General features: G+C 39.0%; 1 protein-coding gene across 4 annotated transcripts in view; it reads right to left on the reverse strand.

Moving 5' to 3' along the window:
• Nucleotides 1-21,079, reverse strand: part of PEPD (peptidase D) — a 215,716-nt gene that overhangs the window by 46,359 nt on the left and 148,278 nt on the right. For all 4 annotated transcript variants that reach the window (XM_030581535.1, XM_030581536.1, XM_030581534.1 and 1 more), the window contains one exon: nucleotides 20,181-20,258. In XM_030581535.1, the coding sequence (XP_030437395.1) occupies nucleotides 20,181-20,258 (78 nt within the window). The remainder of the gene's footprint in view (nucleotides 1-20,180; nucleotides 20,259-21,079) is intronic.

The raw sequence follows: 21,079 nt of genomic DNA on the forward strand, positions 1-21,079 counted from the left end.
TGAAAAGAAAAGGGGGAAATGTGAAAAATGAAATGCCAGAGTAGTAGTAGTAGAACATACATACATTTCTTTACATTCCTGGTTTAAATAAAGCCAGATTAAGCCAAAATTATCACCAACCAAAAGCGCTGTTCTGTGACCTAAGTGAAATGAGTTGGTAGTTGCACAGTATTTCCTTATAGGCAGTATTCCCATCACAGAGAACATGAACAGGCACCCCTGCTGGGAATTTCAGCACAAGGTAAAAAGAATGAATGGAGATAAAGGCAGTTCCTTTAAAAAAAGATTTAAAGGCAGCCATGGCAACCTCTCAAGTTATAGCTCCTCTGACAAAATGAGATTTTTTTGGTGATTTTTTCTTTAAATGAATCCTGTGCGCATCTCAGTTTCCCATTGTACTTTGCAATGCTATCCAGTGTGGGTGGTGGTAGAGGAGGGCTCTCAGGGCATCACAAGAGACAACTGGAGAGTGTGTGTTGCCTTGCTGTCTGGAATGCAATGAATGAGTTGTTAAGGAACTGTCTGGAACCTGCTGAAACCAACCCATATCAATGTAGAATCTGAAAGAGACAATGGGAAGCCCCAAAGACCAGATCATGCCCACCTACAATCAATGACCAAGAAGGAGGAGGTTTTCCTTTCACCTCTCAGCAGGGTAGCTGAACAGAGACCAGCTCGAACAAAAGGACTGAGAGGTGACAAGCAAGGTATAAAGAGGGCGGCTTCTGGAATTGGCTAGCTGCTCTCACCGGGGACTGACAAAGGGGTCAGAGAAGAACACAGCCTGAAACAGAATCCATTACAGCTTGGCTAGTGGATTGCTCAGGCTTGGCAGAATGGACTATGTCTTAATGTTTATTTCTCTGTGCTAACCTAAGGAATTCTGATGCTGTGTTCCAATTAACTACAAAATCCTATTGCTTTAGAAATGTTGCCTGGTGGCACTGCAAATACTTATGAGGTACATTGGTCCCTGAAGAATGTAAATGTCTCTGACCAGGAGCTCAGTGTGAAGCAGAAGTGTCCGTGCCTAGAGACTCAGTCTTGGAGGAGGTGAGGCTGCATGGCCTACCTTGAAGGAAAAATGAGACCCTTTGCAGTCTCTATTACTGAAGGGATTCCTTCAAGAGACTATTTAAAAACTAGAGCGTAGCACCGATCCTGTGGGTCTGTGACAACCCATATGACCAATTTTTCAGATGAAGAAACATCTACTTGTATCTCACTGAAAAGAAGCTAGGGTTTTTCAGGGAGGCCAGCCCCAAAACTTAATAGAGTATAAACATAAATATTAAGACATAGTCCATTAAACTATGGCCATTTGCATCTAATTGTCAAAATCTATTTCTTGTTTAAACTCAATTTCTCTGTTAAAGGTTGAATGCCACTGTTCTGAACACTCATGTCCCTTTAGGACAAATTTGTCCAATAGCACTTTATGAAACACATTATCTGCATTTTGAGGTGAACCAACCAGAAGAGAGCATTTAATACATCTTTCTGCATCAAAGACAGAAAACACTGGAGGTTTTTTTTTCTTTTTTAAGGACTTAATAGGAACAGTTTTACAAGGGCAATAAACCTTGTGCTGCCCTTTGAGAAATACATTTATTCCACATATGAATCAGCATTTACCATTTTAGGACTACAGCTTAATTCTTGCTGTTTCCAAGCGGTACTCTGTGTCCTTGTGACAGCCAGATGACACATTTGCAATACTGTGCCAGGACAAGCCTTTCCGATATGGCACTGCCTCAGCTTCAGCAAACCTTAAAATTCAGCAGCAAGGCTTGTCACCCCCAATCATCATCCATTTCATGGGTGCTCTCTCACAATCAGTATAAGACTTTGTATGGTCTTGACCCTTAGCACTTATATTATCTCCTCATTTCCCATGTAATGAGCCACAGTTGGATATCTGCTGATATGGGTCTTCTCACTGCTCCTATGCAACTATTTCAAATAATATGGATTTTAGAGCTTTTAGCTAGTGTGTGTAAAGTTACTGTTCACAGTGGAGTCAATTAAACAAAATACATTTGTCCTATTTTGCTTTTTTCCCCTTTTCTGTTTTAAAACTCAAATTCTTTAATTTACATTATCTGTGCAATGCTGTGAGGTACCTTGGTATAAAGAGCAATATGTGAGCTCATTTTATTATTATTATACAACCAAAGAGGAACATCTTTAGTTTCAACCAGTGGGCTTCAAGTGCTATACACTTGTTAAGTGTCTATAGCACCTCCTTCTACGATAGCCAGAGCCCTGTATGTTCCACAGCACAATGGGACCAGACTCTATATTAAGCACCTTTAAAATCTGCAGCATTGTCAATTGATCGTATCTCCATGAAACGGAATAACCTTCATTCCAATTCCATTCCACCCCAAACATACATGATTATGGCTCACAGCTGAAAACACTCAGTCATGAAATATTTGTCAGTGATTATTTTCAGCAATTATTATTTTTGATGCTAGGTGGGTTTTTTTGGGCTGTGTTCTCCACATGCTGGGGGAGAGAGGAAATTATAGGAGGCTCAGTGATTTGTCTTTTCAGCTCCCCATTCATTGGCTGCTGCTTTATCCTCTAGGCAGCCTAGCCACCTAGCCTGCATTCCTGGCTCCATGACCCTTTTCCTGGTTCTATAGAACAAGTGAAGGGAGAATGCACTGTAATATAATTAATTAATTCTCCTTTGTGGAGACAGCTACAGAAGAAGACACTCGCAAGCAGGCCTCAGCAGGGCAGGGAGATAAAACAAAATACTGGATGCCTGTCCACTGCAATAAATGCATAATTTTGTTGTATCTTGGAAAAATGTCACACTCCATGGCTACACAATACTGGAGGCCAAGGGTTACCAAGTGAGGTGACTGGGGCAGTTATCATCTATCATTCATTCTCTCAGGAGCTATGAAGGCTCAGGATGGACACTTATAACCTCAAAAATGTGAACTTTTTGCAACCATAAGTATTAAAAACTTGTTTTTAAATGGACACAGGGCTTCTGGAACACAAGACATTTGCCTTAGAATTCATCCCCTTGCCAACATCCTTGATTTTGTGATCATGGAATAGATAGAGTCCTGATACCACCAAAAAAAAGAAAAAACAAACATTTGAACATATTAAATTAAATTGGAATCAACTAAGTATTTGCTAGAATTAAATATGAATCTTTTAGGTGGCAAATGTACTTATTAAGAGTCATTAATGTACACTCTGAGGGTGAAAATCTGGCCCCATTCAAGTTAATGGCAAAATTTCCATTGATTTCAATGAGGCGAGGATTTCATCCTGAGTTACTACATTATAAACAAATTGTATTAATTCCTTAGCTTTCAAGCAACCTGTGCTTCTTTATAGGCATGCATATAGGTCTCTCTCGGGTTTTTGGTAAGATATACAGGCAACATTTTTGAGACATATTCACGTCAGGTTAGTCTATACTACAAAATTTTGCTGGCATAGCTATGTTGGCTAGGAGCATGAAAAAGGTTACACCCCCTAGCCGACAATGCTTTGCTGGCAAAACCATTAAATGCAACTACGCCGACTGATGAGTGTGCTGTTGGCTTATATAATGTTGTTCAAAGATATGGTGTAGCTCAGTGGTCCCCAACCTTTTCCGGGTGGCAAGCACTGGACGACGAGCCACCGAGGACCGTGGCCAGTGGACAAGCATCTGCCAAAATGCCGAGAAGCGGTAACATCAAGAGGCGTCGCCACTGAAATGCCGCCGAAAATCAGCGTCATTTCAGCGGCGATGCCTCTTGATGACGCCGCTTTTTGGCAGCATTTCAGTGGATGCTTGTCCACCAGCCAGTACGTGGGCGCACATAAATGCCCCAGCGGGCGCCATGGCACCCATGGGCACCATGTTGGGGACCACTGGTATAGCTGATATCCTGGCCAAAGAACTCCTGCGGACTTATGCTGCATCTCCACTAGGTGGCTTGTGGCTAGCTGTAACCACATGGGCTCTATAACCATAAATCAAGTTAAATACATTTGTACTAGTAGCCACTGACATAAATTAAAGTTTGTGCTTTGATATTTTAGTTCTACAAAAGTTGCCGTAAGGAAGGATATTTATTTTAATATTAATAATATAAATAACTTACTTTGTAATAACTTAATACATACATTATTTGACTGAAATCTAGAGACACCAGATAAGGCCTATTTCAAATCACTCAAATGACCAAAGAGGTCACACCAGCATATCAGAAGGGAATAAACAAATACTGTGTGGGAAAGACATTACATATCCACTGAGATTGATATTATCAAATATGGAAAGCAAGTAGAGATCTGCCAGGGTCTCAAATCTTGTGGTTAGGTTATAGTGAAATAATTACAGTATGAGTTAATACCAATCATAATCCTACTATTAACATCTATATTGAAATTCATAACATATGACAGATTGTGTGTTTTGGTTTGCATTCTACAAGGCAACAGTTCTGGTCCTACAGAAGACAAAGTTAAGTTTCGCCATTTGTAGGGGAAAACAACTATTAAAGGGTAATATTCAAAGGAAAAAATGGTGCGTTCCCTTTGATTCTTTATGATGTATGGGTTTAAGTTTGTTTTCTGCTTGTTTTTTAACCCTAGAAATATCAGACCTTATTTTCACTGTTTCAGCTAATGGTCCCCCATGAAGGGCCCCAGAAACAAAGCAAGAGCTCAGCTGTTCATTGAAAAAAATGGGAGTGCTGAATCATTAACAAAGATCTCTCTTTCCAAGAGTTTGTGAGGTGTTCAAGTTAAATAGGTTTTAATGAAAAATAAGAGGTATGAGATTTTTAATAGTCTGACTACAAATTAATTGCTTATTTAAAAAAAAGAAATTTAAGATTAAAATATCATAATCCTACAAATTCTCCACTTGCATAGGAGGTTTTTAAGAAACAAGTAGAATTATATAACCAAACTTACTTGTAGTTTGTCTTTATGTATCAAATGAGCAAGTACCCCCGTTATTTTTTCTTTATGTCACCTTAAAATACTGAGTCAGAACATAAATAGCCCAATTCTCTAGCTCACATGGGACTATTTTGTGACCCTGACTTTTGAGATAACTAGGGACAGATGGCTAAATCTTGTGTCGTAAAGTGCCTTGTGGCTAAGCCAATGAATATTTTATATCTCCAATTAATAAATGAATTATAATTTAACTTTAATACAATGGGTTAAAACTGAACAGTTATAATTACTACTTAATGTCATATTACAATAATGCCCAAAGACCAGTCAGGACTGTACAGATATATACAAAGATGAGGTTAAATAGGTTTTAACAAAAAATAAGAGGCACAAGATTTTCCATAGTCTGTCTAAAAATCAATTGCTCATTAAAAAAAAAAAAGATTAAAATGTCATAATCCTACTAATTCTCCACTTGCCGTACCCCAACGAGTTTACAGTCTAAATGCATAAATCAGACTGTAAATCCATGCTCTGTGTGGGCAAACCTCTGTGTCCATGCAAGACCCCACTGAAGTCAATGTTGCTTTGCCTGGATGCAAACAATACTGAGTGGATTGATAAACAGGTATAAATCAGTAAAAGCTAAACCCCTTTAATAAAAACAAACAAAATAACCAGTAATTTACCAGTAAAAAAAAAAATCAGTAAAAACTGAAAATGTGGAACACTACATATATTGCATACTACAAGTCCCTAAAAAATTGTGATTCTTCACTGAAGAAAAATATACACAGTATATTTCCACTATCTATGTACCTTGTTCACTGCACATTTTCTGCAACATGAAGATATATTTTCCACATTTTTTCCCCAGAATTGTCTAACTTTGGAAGAACAGCCAACCAACAAAATTACTGGCATCACTTTCCCATTTTCCCTTCCTTGTGGTTTTAGCACTTTATAAACAGGATTGTTCATACCTGGTTGACATCTGCCCAGTGAGAATGTGGCTAAGGTTGCACAAGGTCATTGCAAACTCACCTCTACCATGTGTCTGCAATGGACAGTTCAGCTAAAAAAGCGTCACTGATCACATATTGAGCATGATCAGTGTGAGTGAAGCATCGATTTAGCTCATACATACTGACATCTTTGCTTGCAAGTCCTGCAGTCCTCGCCAGAAAATAAACTTTATTTGGCTTACATCTGAGGGAGGGCAAGTAATAAAAATCCTGCCTGACCTTCTTTGTGAGTGAATCCATATGGTGTGCAACGGTAGCTAATGATCACTGATTCCATATTCACCTACTTAATAATTTAATAATTTTTGTCCAGTTCTTCAATTTTTCTTTTTAGAAGAAAATATAGAAATATATGTAGAATCTCATATAAAAGATGCACAGTAAGAAAAGCACCAAATAAAATATTTTGTGGGAGTAAAGGCAAAAAGTGTCTTACGTGTATAGAACTGCATGATCTGATTTTTATAGCTTCCATGTTGGTTCTAGGTCCACATGCATGTACTTTATTATCTTCCTTCCCTCACACATTGCAAAATACTGTAAACATTATTAACTAAAGCTGGACAATGCAAAGTATGAGAAAAAGCAGATAACCTTTCAGGTGCTTTACTGACAGAAAGACTGAATTGCTATGCATCAGCACTGTAATGTTAGCCAAAAAGGTCAAACAAAAGGTAGACTGCCTCTTATGTCTGTTCTAGCAGTAACCTTCAAAAATCACTAACTACATTTCACTTCTTTTTTCACAGGCAAAAAGTCTGATCTCACAATTTAAAATTACTTTGAACATAAGAGATCAAAGGCCAAAAGTGGCACAGCACATGGCTTATTCCATAATCTTGTGATTGTGTTAGAAATAAATGCAGAAAGGGACTAATAGATATTACTCTCTCTTATATGAAACCTTTCAGTTATTCAGTGGAAGTTTGGAAGGTCGTAGGGTTCAGTTGCTAAGCACTAATCTGCACTCTCCATTAACTACATAGGTTAGGTTCCATGCTAATATTTAATATAATTTAGGGACCTTGGAAATAATTTCAAAAACACCCAAGTCCATTGACATTCAATGAAATTTTAGGCATCTAAGTCACTCACATGATTTTGAAAGTAATACCTGTTACTATGGGCCAGATTCTCCACACCCTACTCATCAGAGTCATACTGGGACTACTGGGTGAATAAGATGAACAGGATGTGGTCCTGTTACTTTCACAGCACACTGTACGGTAAAAGGTAACTTTAGAGTTATATTTTTGGCTTTAAAATCTAGAAAAATATTTTGTGGTTTGATAACACTGATTAAGAGTCTTCAATACTGAATGATCACAGTGCACTTTGCTTATCAGTTTAAATTTGTAAAATATGAGGTGTAAATGGACAGGTTTATTTTCTCCATATATAGGTACAAAGTCACTGCATGAGATTATTTATTAAATGAAAGAACCATCTCTTTCTAATGTTATGTCAAACTGCCACCTTACTTTATAGATCTACTTTCTGTGTTTGGTCAAAATTAAAGTTAGATCTCCTCTGTAGTGGGGTGCAGGATCCACTTACAATCTTTACACACAGTGAGGGCTCTCCAACAGGGAGATGTAACCAGTCTTTCTGTTCCCTTTGCATGATTCAAGTAGGTCAGAACATGGGGGTGAAGGATATTAGATTCAACACTGGTAACAGAATACTGAGCTTTTCACTTCTAAACTGGTTGTTCAAAGCAGGTCAATTCAATAGTGACTAGGTCCATGGTCTATACAGGGAATGCGGTTATGTATCCAGAAAATGGCTGCATAATTAACCTTTGTCACATAAATCTACTTGTGCTACATATATTCATTAAAAGCTGCCACTGTACACTCTTGTACTTCTCCACATGCCGTCTTCTTCCTTGTCTGGTTGCTTTGTGTTTTCATCAGAAGAGGGAGTTCAATCAATTTCCCACACTGGTTCTCATGCTGCTGCCCTTCAAAGGAAGCAGTGAGAAACTGTCCAAGCCTCAGATAGCTTTGCCAGATTTGCCAGCCTGCCACAACTCTCGGTGGCAGGGTGGTGGTGGTGTGAGAGATCCTCCATGGAGCTTTACAGTCTGTACAAAGTTAAAGCGTGGCATGCATAAAGTGAGGCATGCAGAGCTTTCTGGTTACTTAAGACCTTGCAGGAGAGAAGACTGTACGGTTCACTGAGGAAATAGGTGGCAGGGTACAAGGGCAGCTGGCTGTGGAAGGGGTCTCAGTATTTTTTTTTTAATAGGGTCATTGGGAGGCGTGCAGGAGAGCTCGGAGCTCTGGCTGGCAAATAGCTTCCCCAGGAACACCGCTTCTAAACTGCTTAGTGGGGTTCCCTTTCACAGCAGTGGAGAAGGTGTGGGTTCACTGGAGCAGGGGCAGCAGCATTTGATGGGTACAGAGAGGTTTGTAGAAATGGGCACAACGCAAAGCTTCTAAGCTGCTGGAGCAGTCTGCCCTTCCATCATCCTGTCATGGAAGAAAACAGTCTCCAAAGACAGCAGCAGCATGGGACCACCCTCTTTCTCCCATATTCATTGGAATTAAATATGAATTTTGGAAGTTAAGCCCTGTTCATCGCATGGGGCATCAATTCTAAACCTCATTCGGTTGGATGCTAAAAGCAATCAAACAAGGCTTGACACTGGTACAGCCCTATGTGCTACCATTGGGGAAGCTTTGTACTAGTGGCAAATCATGAGTCCTAACTTTCTCAGTGTAGATGCAGCCAAAGGCACCTTGGTTAGCTTGTGCACAGCTACCGTCTGCTATGGAAGCCAGTCTTCCCTTCTAAGAAAGCCTTTTTACTCTCCATGACTCACTGAGTTTTTGCAGGGAGATGGCCAGCTCAATACAAGGAGTGCAATGGCCCAAATGAAGAGCAGGGAGTTACTGCACTTGGGGTTGCTAGGCAAGAGGGACTGAGGCAGCAGTGGCTGCACTGGAAGCTGCAGAAGAGTGTCAGTGTTCTATTCCAGCATCTCTGCTATTGAGAATATTCAGGAGGTCAGGAAAATTTTAGGGAAAGTTCCTAGAAGAGGTTACCTCCTTTACAAGTCTAGCAGCTTGCTGAAAAAGTGTGTTTTCTGCCTCTGGTACTGCTCAATAGGCTATAGCTATGAAGATCTTTGACAGAAGCAGTTCTCTCCTGAAGGAAAGTCAGGCCTGCCTTGCCCTTAGTGCTCTCCTAAGAGTGGCTGCCACTCTAGCTTGTCATCTGCTTGAGACCTCCATCTTGAAACAGAAGATTCGGAAGCATCATTGTACCACCTTTCTTTTGCAGAGGGAAGGGTGAGAATGTCACAGCAGCAGAAGGCTGATGAAAGAGAGTGCAACCATGTAAATTGTTTGCAGCTGGCTGTCTCTCCATCAAGCTCAGGGAGGGAACACCCTATTGGTTCTGACCTGGTGAGGTGAAGGCTAGAGAATGCCAGCACAAAGTAAATGATTCACATACGGTTAGACATAGGAACCAAAGTTTTGCATCTAATTTTATAACAGATGCCTAATAAATGCAACTATTTCCAGAGGTACTGGGCACCCACAGCTCCTGCTGACTTGTGCACATTCAGTACCTTTAAAGTCAGCCCACAGTTATTTAGGTGCTAAAACTTCCATTTAGATGCTTAACTTTCAGCACCAAAGACTGTGTGCACTAAACAAATATTGGAGCTTAGAGAAATAGGTGAAATGTCAGACCTTTGATTGTTGATTTTACTGTAAATACTCTCAAGCTCTCATATATGTAAAAGGTCAGTGCTTCCCACTTTTGTCGTGGATAAAACTGAGTCAGCATCAGACAGTGAACAAAGCAATACTTCATTTCATTTCAGAAACATCTCATGATTTTTCTTGGCTTTGAAGCAGGCAACCTTAGAGTTACTTAACCCTGTCATTTTCCAAATTGATCCATTATTCAGACACTTCACACTACTATACATGCTGTAAGACGACAAAGCCAAGAGTTGCCAGCCTTCCTACTTACATGGCCAAATGTGCAAGCCAAATTTGCAGCAATCAAGACAGTAGGCAGTAATTTAGAACAGCAGTGCCTGAATGTTCATGAGCCATGAGTGTATTGCCAGTGACAGGAAAGCACATTTTTATCTGTTGGGAAACAAGGTCTATTCTTCATGGCAGCACCTCAAGAGGATAATATACCACTGCAACTGGGAAACATTCTTGCCTTTCAATGGCTCAGTGGTGCCATTTAGGGGCAGTGTAGACCTGTATCCCTTTAGAGGGAGCACTGGAAGGCATCCAACCTTGGAAAGCATGCCTCAGGGAGAAAGCCTTTTGGAGCTCCCTGCTACTGCACCTTTTGGGTGACACCTGCTCCTGGGTAACAGAGTTGGAGCAGTCCCTCAACTGCCCTGAGTGGAGAGGCTGGGACTGGACTTATCCATGGTCTTTATGCAGAGCATTCAAGGGATGGGCTGGAGACTCCCTGTACTCTTCCTCTGAACTGTGCACCTGTTTAAAAGCCAGACTGAATTTGCCCTTGCATTTGTATTCTTCTGTATCTATGCGCTCCAAGGCTACTGTGAGTTAACTTCTGACACCAAGAAAAGAGAGAGGGCTTTAGGAAGCTGATTTTCTACTGAAATGCAATATAAGCACTAATCTTTTTGAGAGAATATTTTAAACATGATTTGCCTATATGTGATTATAATACAGAAAGTCACTTGATTTTTGTGGGTGTTATTTCTTATTATGCTAAATAATTTATTTTAAAATAGGAAATATTAAATTCAACTGTCATTCAGTAAAACACAAGACCTAGTCCTGCTTATCTGATTCAGCCAAACTCCCAATGACACCAGGCCCACGATATGCAAAGCAATGGTCCAGTCTTACTTACAGAGTACCAAACAAAATCTAAGAGTCCATAAAAATCTAGAAAATAAAACTAATTTTCTGAATATGATAAAAAAGGAGAAATAAATTAACATGTTGTTCTATAGAGAAAATTAAATTAAAAGACTAAAATACAGCAATTAAATGAAAATTGAAATGTTTTTACAATAAAAAGCACAATGTTGCTGTTGACCTTTGCTTTGGTTTAGAATGCTTGTATGTTTCAAGCAGAATTCAAACTTGGAATGTGGATTATCCAGTATGAACAGAAAATGTGTTCAATTAGAGAAGGAAATCAATTCAATAAAAGACATACTAAATACATTTTTCTATTTTTAATCAAGTTCAGATTTTGTGAATTAACATAAAATTAACCATGCATATACCATAAGAAAAAAATCAACAAATTTTTACTAAAAATGTAAACTAACTGTAGATGACTGAATAAAATTTAAGAATGATTTTTTAAAGAAATGAACAGCCTGCTGCTTCTTCATTCTATCATTAAACAAAACAGTTACCAATTTAATTCTTTACATTACTTCTAAGACACACAACAGTAATAGAGAAATTAATAAAATGTTTCCAAACTGCATCAGATTAAAAAGTTTTAAAAGTCTATCAGTTTTGTAAATCATTAGTGCACTGAACCTCAAAATCCATAAAAACACACAAAGCCAAGTGAAAATACTTAGCTTAGCCATATCAAACAGCTCAGGTTTTACATTTGATATGTTAATGTCTTGGGATATTTGCAGGCCTTAATTTAAAAAAAATAAATAAATATAGAAGAATAAAATATCTATCATAAAATAAGCTGTTTTACTATCAGACAATTAAAGCAGACTTGGGGAAAACTGTATTTTTTAATACAAAAAGATTTGACTCAGTTCTCACTTTATAATGCAACATTGCCCCCATCTGGACAAAATCATTTTTGGTGTGCAGGGTTTGGTGTTAAGTGTTGCAGCACTAACAATAAAAAGCAGCAGTTTTTCTAAAACAGAATGAAAAATGCATGACAAACAATTTTACCTATCATTTTGTTTAATATATCTGTTTTAAACGTTCCTCTGATACTTTCATAGATGAAGACTTTAAACAAATGCTTTCAGTATTTTGTACTAAAGAAATAAATGTTAGCTGCTTGGTCAGGGCCGGTGCCACCATTTAGGTGACCTAGGCGGTCACCTAGGGAGCTAGGATTTGGGGGGCGGCATTTTCTTCAGCAGCGACTGTGGCAGCTGGCTCTTTGGCCGCCCTGGTCGCCGCTGGCATTTAGGCAGAGGGAGCTGGGGCACGGAAGGGCGGGGAGGGCCGCCTGCAGCAAGTAAGGGGAGGGGCGGCACACAGGGGAACTCCCTGCCCCAGCTCGCCCCTGCCCCGCCTACTTCGCTTCTCCCGCCTCCCAGGCTTGCGGCGCCAATCAGCTTAGGCGCCGCAAGCCTGGGAGGCGAGAAAAGTGAAGCAGCCAGGGCATGCTCGGGAAGGAGGCGGAGCAGGGGTGAGCTGGGGTGGGCCTGAGGATGGAGAATGGGGAGTTGCCGTGGGGGGATCACCTCAAGGCAGGGGCTCTGGGACGGGGAAGGGCACAAGGGTGGAAGTTTCACCTAGGGCACAAAACATCCTTGCACCGGCCCTGTGCTTGGTGTTCATGAAAAGCCCTAGTGTAATGAAGCGAGAGAGAGAGAAAGAAAGATTTCCCCTCATTCCCACAAATAGTGTATGATTTTCAACAAATTATAATAATAATAATTTAGTTATGGAGAATATTCTGAGGTATTTCAAATTCAATAAATCCAGAATTTAAGGCATTATGGCATTGCTTTTAATATTAAAAACCAATATTATGCTCTTAGATCAAAGAAGGAAATATGATAACTAAGCAGTTATAGATTACCTGTTCTGTTTTAGAGGGGCTCAGACTGAATGTAGAAACACTCATATTTGGTTGATAACCTCTTAAAAGAAGTAAACTCGTTTCTGTCATATTCCTCCTGTGTCTTGAATAGCCATTATCAACTACAAGTGTCCCGAAAAGTGTCCCATGTATCTTTTCTATGCATTTATGTAGATACACTTAATTGCTCAAAATATATTATTTTTCTATTCATTGTATTCATTCTGCTTTATCTGTCTGTTCTCTTCTTTTATACTGCCAATTCAGTTTAGAGATTCTGAATGATGAGCAAAACCAGCAACTTCCGGAATGGCAGTTGGTGGGAGGACCACTGGTTAAAACAGGGTAGACATTTTTAATAGTGAAACTATGAAAAACAAACACATGTGAATCTTGAATCCTCTTAAACTTCAGATTCTTAGTTATGCCAAACAGGCAGAAACAAATTGAAATTCAGGATTATAAAATACAAGAAGATGATGTAGTTATATACTAACGTACTATACAAAGCTGTTTACACTTGCATGGATGTTTCACCTTTATTCTGGAGATTAACAATACATTGCTAATAACATCAGGTAGATACATTTATTTCTATGGCAGGACTCTTTTTTCCCCCAACAGACAATTTATAAATTAATTTTTGTGCCCGCTGTGCCAATTTATGTTAATAGTTTAAACTAGAGATGTGACATTAACTAAAATAAATCTGAATAGAATAAAGTATTTCTTGCTGTACATTTAAATTATTCCAATAATGTATCTTCTGCAACACTAGATAGCTTTCCATTCCCACTATCTACTACAATTTGCCAACATAAATAATCGGTGCTTGGTGATAGAGTGATGGGCATACTTAAAATGCCTAAAATAGACACTTTAATTATGCTTTATTGGGAGTGAATTAAGGCTATATTTTTATGCCACAATTCTTAGGATAAAAACAATTATTTGAATACCACTTGTCTACAGCACTCAGGTTTTAGAATTTAAGTACTAAATAAAGTTGTGATTAATTTACTGACATCACTATGTGGATGTACTAGCTCGATGGCAGCGAAGGGGTGTGAGGGGACAGTAGCTCTCTTCACAAAAGATATTGTAGCACTTTCTAATATTTTCATTGAAATCAATGAATTAAGAGCTGAACATATTAAAAAATGGTAAAATAAAGGCAAAAATATCACCTGAAATCTCAACATCCTCCCATTTAAACTTTTACAGTTCATTTTATTGTATAAATAATATATAGCACCAGAGTGAATACAAGGTTAACATTCTCTCTCACAGGTCTGCTGCAGTTCACAAGTGGTTCGTGCTGAGCTCTCATTATTTATGACTTCATTTGAGTCCCCCTAATGAATTACATCCTTGGATTTGCTTTAGGGTTGGCTAGAATCCTCTATGTATTTCTCTTCAGCTGTCTTTTCTACAATCGGGCCTAATTTTGCAGACTTCATGCACAGAAAACTCCAACTGACTTCACTGTGAGTTAAGTTTATATAACAGATTCACAGGATTCTATTTATAGAGTGCATGCATTACAAATGCACATGGGGAGAGATCATACCACTAAGAAAAAAGATCACTGCTGTGTTAATAGTGTGAATTACCACAGGGATACCTCCAAACTTTTTTTTTTTTTTAAATAAAGCAATTGAGTAGACACTGTGATTATCTTTAGTATTCTGCAAGCAAAAATACATAAACCAATCCTAAAAATGTTATCAGATTGTTAAGGCTGCCAAAAATAGCTAACTTACTAAATGCCAAATTTTCTTTGGGGCACATCTATCAACAACAATAAAAAGGCAGAAACATGCACCTTAAAATACAGACACAAAACAGTGTCCAGCAACAGCAGCTATATTCTCTTTTTGTGGCATCTGGGTTCAAATGTATTTTCAAGCATTTAAAACATTTAAATTTGGATTTCACATAAGAAGTCTTTATATTAGGCTTATAGGCATCATTTCCTAATTATCAAAGGTTACAGGAACTCTGCTGATCAATTTCAATAAATCAATGAATTTATAAAATTCCCTCAGAAATCTGGCAGTAACAGTAATCAACAAAAAATATGTTGTACTGTACTAAGCACCTACCTAGAAAACTGAGTATAATGAACTCAAATTATTCTACTGGATACATCTCAGAGTCAAAATATAAAAATACACATTATAGATTTACCATCAGCAGGGTTTGTCAAGCTCAAGTTACCATCTGGGACTGTTCCCATGCTACACAGTTGTGGAGCCAGATGCCTATCTACTTCCTAGGGTAGAATGGAGAGGGGATGTTTTGAGGACAATGAAGCAGGAGAGGAGCCCAATGTTGGAAACTGACATCTTGCCTGATGCTCCCAGAAGGCAAAGTAGGAGTCAGACTCCATCCAGTTTAACTGCCATATGCTCAAGGGACAGATAACTCCAAACCAAAAGAATGTTATTTCCCCACATTGACACTCTATTGCTTTACAAATGTCCCCTTGCTGCCCTCAAAGCATCCCCCCGGTCCCCCCCACTACACCCTAGTCTTCTTTCTATTGCCAGCCTCCCCCTCATCCCATAACTGTCCTATGGCTCTGTGTCCCACGACAGCATTGGTAGGACTGGGTCAGAAGACACCAGAGAACTGGTAGTATGTCACCCTTGTACAGAGTGGTGGGGTCTCAGTCTTTCTAGCCCTGTCTCCCCTCTTTAACTTGAAACATTACAGCTACAGCATGGCTCCAGGAACAGTGGTTATCTTATGACAACATAAATGCTGCAATACTTTGGCATAATGTAGCAAATTTCAGCCTTAAACTCATTTTCTATCCATGCTGTTGTGGATTTAAGATGACCGAAGAAAACCAGTGTTTTGGCTTTACTTGACGTATGTTATCAGAGCGGGCAACATTTTTAATACATCAATTTGACACTATTTTCAGGTATAAAGATTTTGTTTAAATGTAATTTCAAATGAAACGACTGCATGTAGACTTGTGATCAACATGTGCAGTGAGCATACTGGTTCACTTGCATGACCTTTTGACTACATGAATAATACATATTTGCTTTATGAAAACAGCTTTTTTAGTAGACCGTATTGATTTACTTGTTCACTATGTGGATTTTAATTTAAAACATCTTAACTTGTATATGGAACACTGGTTTACTTTAATAGTGATATTTATAGTTAATTAAATGTATTGGGTTATAAATGAATTGCACATTGGTCTATAAAATATATAGATTTTCCTAATACAATGCATTGATTTCTGTGTATGACATTTCATATGCTTTGTGCTAGACTGCTACTGTGCTTGAGAGCACCTAAAATCATAGGCCTGCACACTATTAGAGATTCAGGAATCCTTTTTACAGCTCATCAGAGGGTAGCTGGCCCTCTGAAGGGGTCAAGGGCCTAGCCTACCTTTGACAGGATTCACAAGAGGTAATGAGGCAAGTCAGGTTCACCTGGGATTAGTTAACTCACTGAGTAACTGGGAGGCAGTTAAGGTACCTGGGCATGATAAAAAGATAAGGGCCTCAGTTAGACAAGGGCTCCTGAGGAGAAAGGAAGATCCACAGGAGGGGAGCTTCCAGGGAACATGAACTAGGAAAAAGCTCTTCAGGCATGGAGGCCTACGAGAGACCCTGAACAAGCACGGGAAAGATGGCAGAGTCTGTAATGGAGAAGCTTAAGACCTTACAGCAGAAGGAGCTGGTGCTGGAGACTCTAGGAGACTTTCAAGTTTTATCTAGTCTCTGAGGTAAAAGCCTTTGAACCAACATACAAGTGTTCCTTTCAGAAGGATTTATGAAAGGGAGATATATGGCTGTAAAGCACAGTGTTTGGCTTCTCCTTGACTAGGCTCTTTAAGAAACCTCACTGAGGGGGGAAACTGAGGCAGGCCACAGAAGCGCCAAACTTCTCCATAAGGGAGTGCACAGTAATACTGATGATGTAACAGATTTAAAAACAGAGCAGGCACTTAATTATTTCTTCCAAATTCAGGTTTTTCAGTATCCAGATGGTTTACGGACTTGCATATTTATTGCAATGTTCTGTTTAATATGTATGCAGAATTCCACTTGTATCAACTGAAAAAAAACTAGGAAAAAAAAGATATAAAATTCAATTGAAGAATATTTCATAGAAATCATTGTATTCCTACCGAAGTCTTACTTCAGATCCTGTACGATTAATTTAACAACTTATGTATCAATATGCAGGCAGAAGCAGAAATAATCTTTCACCACTTCTGCCTTCATCTGACCAGAAAGATGAAATTTTTTTTCTTAACCTTGTGTATTGTACTGTAGGATTTCCCAATCTTTTCCAACAGAGGGCTCCCAGCAGCCATTACATTTTGTTATGGGGAGTCAAATATCAGAACTTGTAGGTACGTTAAAATAAAAATATTTACATGCAACAATATATATAGGATTTTCATGATTGGACCATATAGCATTTTCAATGTGCCAGCCCATGAGAAAATTATAGCTAAATTGGTTGCTCATTAACACCTAAACAAATGAGTTAGAACTTAGAAATTTGATAGACTATCCAGAGAAGAACACTCTGAAGTTTTCTGTTGCTATAATAAGCTTTACTGTGCTACAGCAAGGTAGCTCAAGATTTAAAAAAAGTGCTGCCTACAAAACTGCTTGAGAGAGAGAGAGAGAGAGCACGCACGTGTTTAAAAATACTTTTACAAAATTTTGTTAAATTTCATACCGTGATTATGAAGAAGATCAGATTTCTATGCTAGTGTTCTGTTGTTCTTTTCTGCATTAAGTACAGAGATAACAAAAATACAGCCTGCCAGCACTAAGGATTGAAATCCTGTAGTCACATAGCAGGTACAACACGAGCAGCAGTAGAACAAGACCACAATCGCTGGGCCATCAGTAAGTCTCAACACTCCTTTGGGCTTTGTTTGGACTATGAAAAATGGTTAACATATACTAGGAGAGCCTGATATTAACTTTGACCTTTTTCCTAGATTTAGCTAGTCAAGTTGCAGCCCAGCCTTCTGTCTACATGACAACACGACCAGTTAAAACTGAGCTAAAGACGGTACCTACATCTACATTAAGAAAAAGGTTCATTTGAAGCTAGGCTTAGCTAGCATATAGTAGCTAAGCCCAACCTAAACTTAACCAACTTTATCTAGTCAAGACAAAGACTTAGCAGAATCACTCTGATGAGAGGATAATTGAAGTTCCATGCTAATCCTTGTTCTCTTTGTTGAGACTGCTATAAAGGATGCCAACTGTGATATGAGGTAACATTTGCAAAAGTGCCTAAGTCTCACTTTAAAAAGTGACAGAAACTTAGGATCCTAAGTTTCATTGAAAGTCAGTAGCTCTGAAGTTCATAAATCCCTTAGACACTAGGAAGCTGATCCAAAGTCCACTAAAATATATGTCAAGTATCAGAGGGTAGCCGTGTTAGTCTGGATCTGTAAAAGCAGCAAAGAATCCTGTGGCATCTTATAGACTAACAGACGTTTTGGAGCATGAGCTTTCGTGGGTGAATACCCACTTCCTCAGATGCACGTCATGCATCTGAGGAAGTGGGTACTCACCCACGAAAGCTCATGCTCCAAAACGTCTGTTAGTATATAAGGTGCCACAGGATTCTTTGCTGCTAAAATATATGGAAATCTTTCCATAGATTTCATGGACTTTTAGATCAGCCTTAGGAAGGTCTTTTTGCAGTCCAGCAAACAGCCACAGAGGACAGTCAAGGCATTAGGTCAGGAATCGGCAACCTTTGGCAGGTGGCTCGCCAGGGTAAGGACTCTGGAGGGCTGGGCCGGTTTGTTTACCTGCCGTGTCCGCAGATTTGGCCAATCGCGGCTCCCATTGGCCGCGGTTCGCTGTTCCAGGCCAATGGGGGCTGCGGAAAGCGGCGCGGGCTGAGAGATGTGCTGGCTGCCACTTCCTGCAGCGAATCACGGCCAGTGGGCGCCACGACTGGTGGAACTGCAGAGGCGGCAGGTAAACAAACCAGCCTTGCCCGCCAGGGTGCTTACCCTGGCGAGCCGTGTGCCAAAGGTTGCCAATCCCTGCTTTAGGTCACAAATAAATGGACTGCATTCATAACATTGGCCTAAGAAGTCACCTAATAACATTTCTCACCCTCTTTAAAAACACTTTTGGTTAAATTATAAATCTGTGACATCATAATACATTATGGAAACACTTCTTGTTCCCTCAGTAACTACTTTATGGAGTACCTGAATGCTGAATGCTGACATTTGGAAAATCTTGATATAATTAATTAGCCACTACTGTATCATGTTCATATATCTTATTTAATCCAATTAGCCACTATAATATGATAAACTTCTCTATATACTCTGATACAAAATGGTGACAAAACAGAACAATAGAGTAGAACATTGGATGGCTTTCAGTAGACTATTCACACCAGACAAGAACAACAGACAACATACTACTATACAAAAATTATTTAAAAATGTTTCTACCCTGTTAATAAAGACGTTACCAACCTAGCTCAATCTGCTGCATCTGCAGAAGTGCCTGTGACATTAGCCAAAGAGGCATATTTGTGCATCTATGATTCAATTCTACTCCTTAATAGCTTCTGAGTTTTACTAATACAACTTCCTATACCTTTGCAAACAAATGTGAAAATATACACCTGCATGCCTTTTGAATATGCTATAGAGAGCAATCCTGTAACAGTATGGAAATAGACTAGATAATCTAGTAGATGTTTTCGATCTCTAATGCCCACCATTAACTCATCTAGAGTTAATTATAGGTGGACTTCTTTTTTTGAACGTGACCCCTTGACTTGGATCTTGAGAGGAAAAATTCAAAAGCTGCCTTTTGTTATATCATGCATCATATTTTCTACTTTTTATACGCTCACAGACATGATTTTACACCAGTTTAACCCAATGATGATTATATTTGCAGTTTCATCTGCAATGTCATCACTAAAGTATGCAGATATATGCCACATTGTAGAGATCAGGTTGATGTTAAAATTTAACTGAATTATTTAACTAGCAACCACAAACAGTAATAGACCTGAACTAAAACCCCAGATTCAAGCACCTCCTTTGAAGTTACAAATACAAACCTGGATCTAGATTTTGCAATTGGCCTTTATCTCTAAAATACACTCAATAAAACCCTGGACCTAATTACCCATGAAACTAAGTATTTGAAATCTGGGTCCTTCCTTCCCACCCCACCCCCAAACTGGAGAGCCAGGTGCCCAGAACCTCCAAAGAGAAAAAAAACAAACAGGTCAAGTTTGGCACCCAAAAAGCCACGTCTCCCAAAGTTGTACACCACTTTTAAACATGTGGACCCTAATCCTTAGGTGGCCATCTTTTTACTGCTCAAATTAAGACTAAAGGAACTCAAATTCAGTGCTGCGATTGCTTCTTTTTAAAGCTAAGAAACAACACTAAACAATCCTTTAACTTACCACAAGTCTCCATCTTCAACAGTCTTGTCATTTGGGGCTCCAGCATGTCCATAGTGCAAAACAGAGGAGTTGTTGCCACTGACATTGAAAAATAAAATACACAGAATTAACATAAAAACAATTAAAAACACAAGGAGAAAGAAAATCGTAAAGCGTAAAATAGTTTTCTTTAAATACCACCAAGATATTTTAAGGCCCAATATCGTGCAACGTGTTGAGGCTGACCTAGAACTGGCTCCAGAAACAGTCATAACTGCCAGCTTTGTATCCCCCTCGGCTGAGCACAGAAGCTATTGGCATAGCTGAAAATCTCGGTTTTAGAATGTAAGCCGTTTGTGAGAGGGAACATATTTTGCGGTGCAGCCCCACATATGCTACAGTGGTATATATGTAACAACATAAAAGTAATTTTCATCTAATATCCATCTACTTCCTTCGAGAACTTCCTTACTTTTTAAAATAACAAGTTTCTCTGTTCAAGGTTAAATGTTACAGTGGTATAAAACTGAATCTTCACTATAAGATCTGGGATGTTTAATAACTCCCTTGGAGCTACTGGGGCAGGAAAAAATTCAGCTGTTCAAGTGAGCTGTTCAAACTTACCTCTAGCATGGTTAGGTATGAGCCCTACAAGAATGAATACATTCCAGATTGTTAGGGGATATTCCCAGAGTGTAAGATGTCAGCCATGATACAAGGCATAACAGCTAACATATTTACTTTTTTGTGGAGTAAAAAGAGAAAGTCAGCTTTTCATTGTAAAAAATACATTTTTTATTTTTATAAACCAGACTAAATAAACTGCCGAATCACAGGGGAAGGAAGAAGTCTCCAGAGAAGTACAGGCACTTGTTCCACATTTCTGAAAACTCCCGATCCATTCAGTGACCTATTTTTGG

This window comes from Gopherus evgoodei, chromosome 12 (genome assembly GCF_007399415.2).
Source record: "Gopherus evgoodei ecotype Sinaloan lineage chromosome 12, rGopEvg1_v1.p, whole genome shotgun sequence".
Lineage (NCBI taxonomy): Eukaryota > Metazoa > Chordata > Testudines > Testudinidae > Gopherus > Gopherus evgoodei.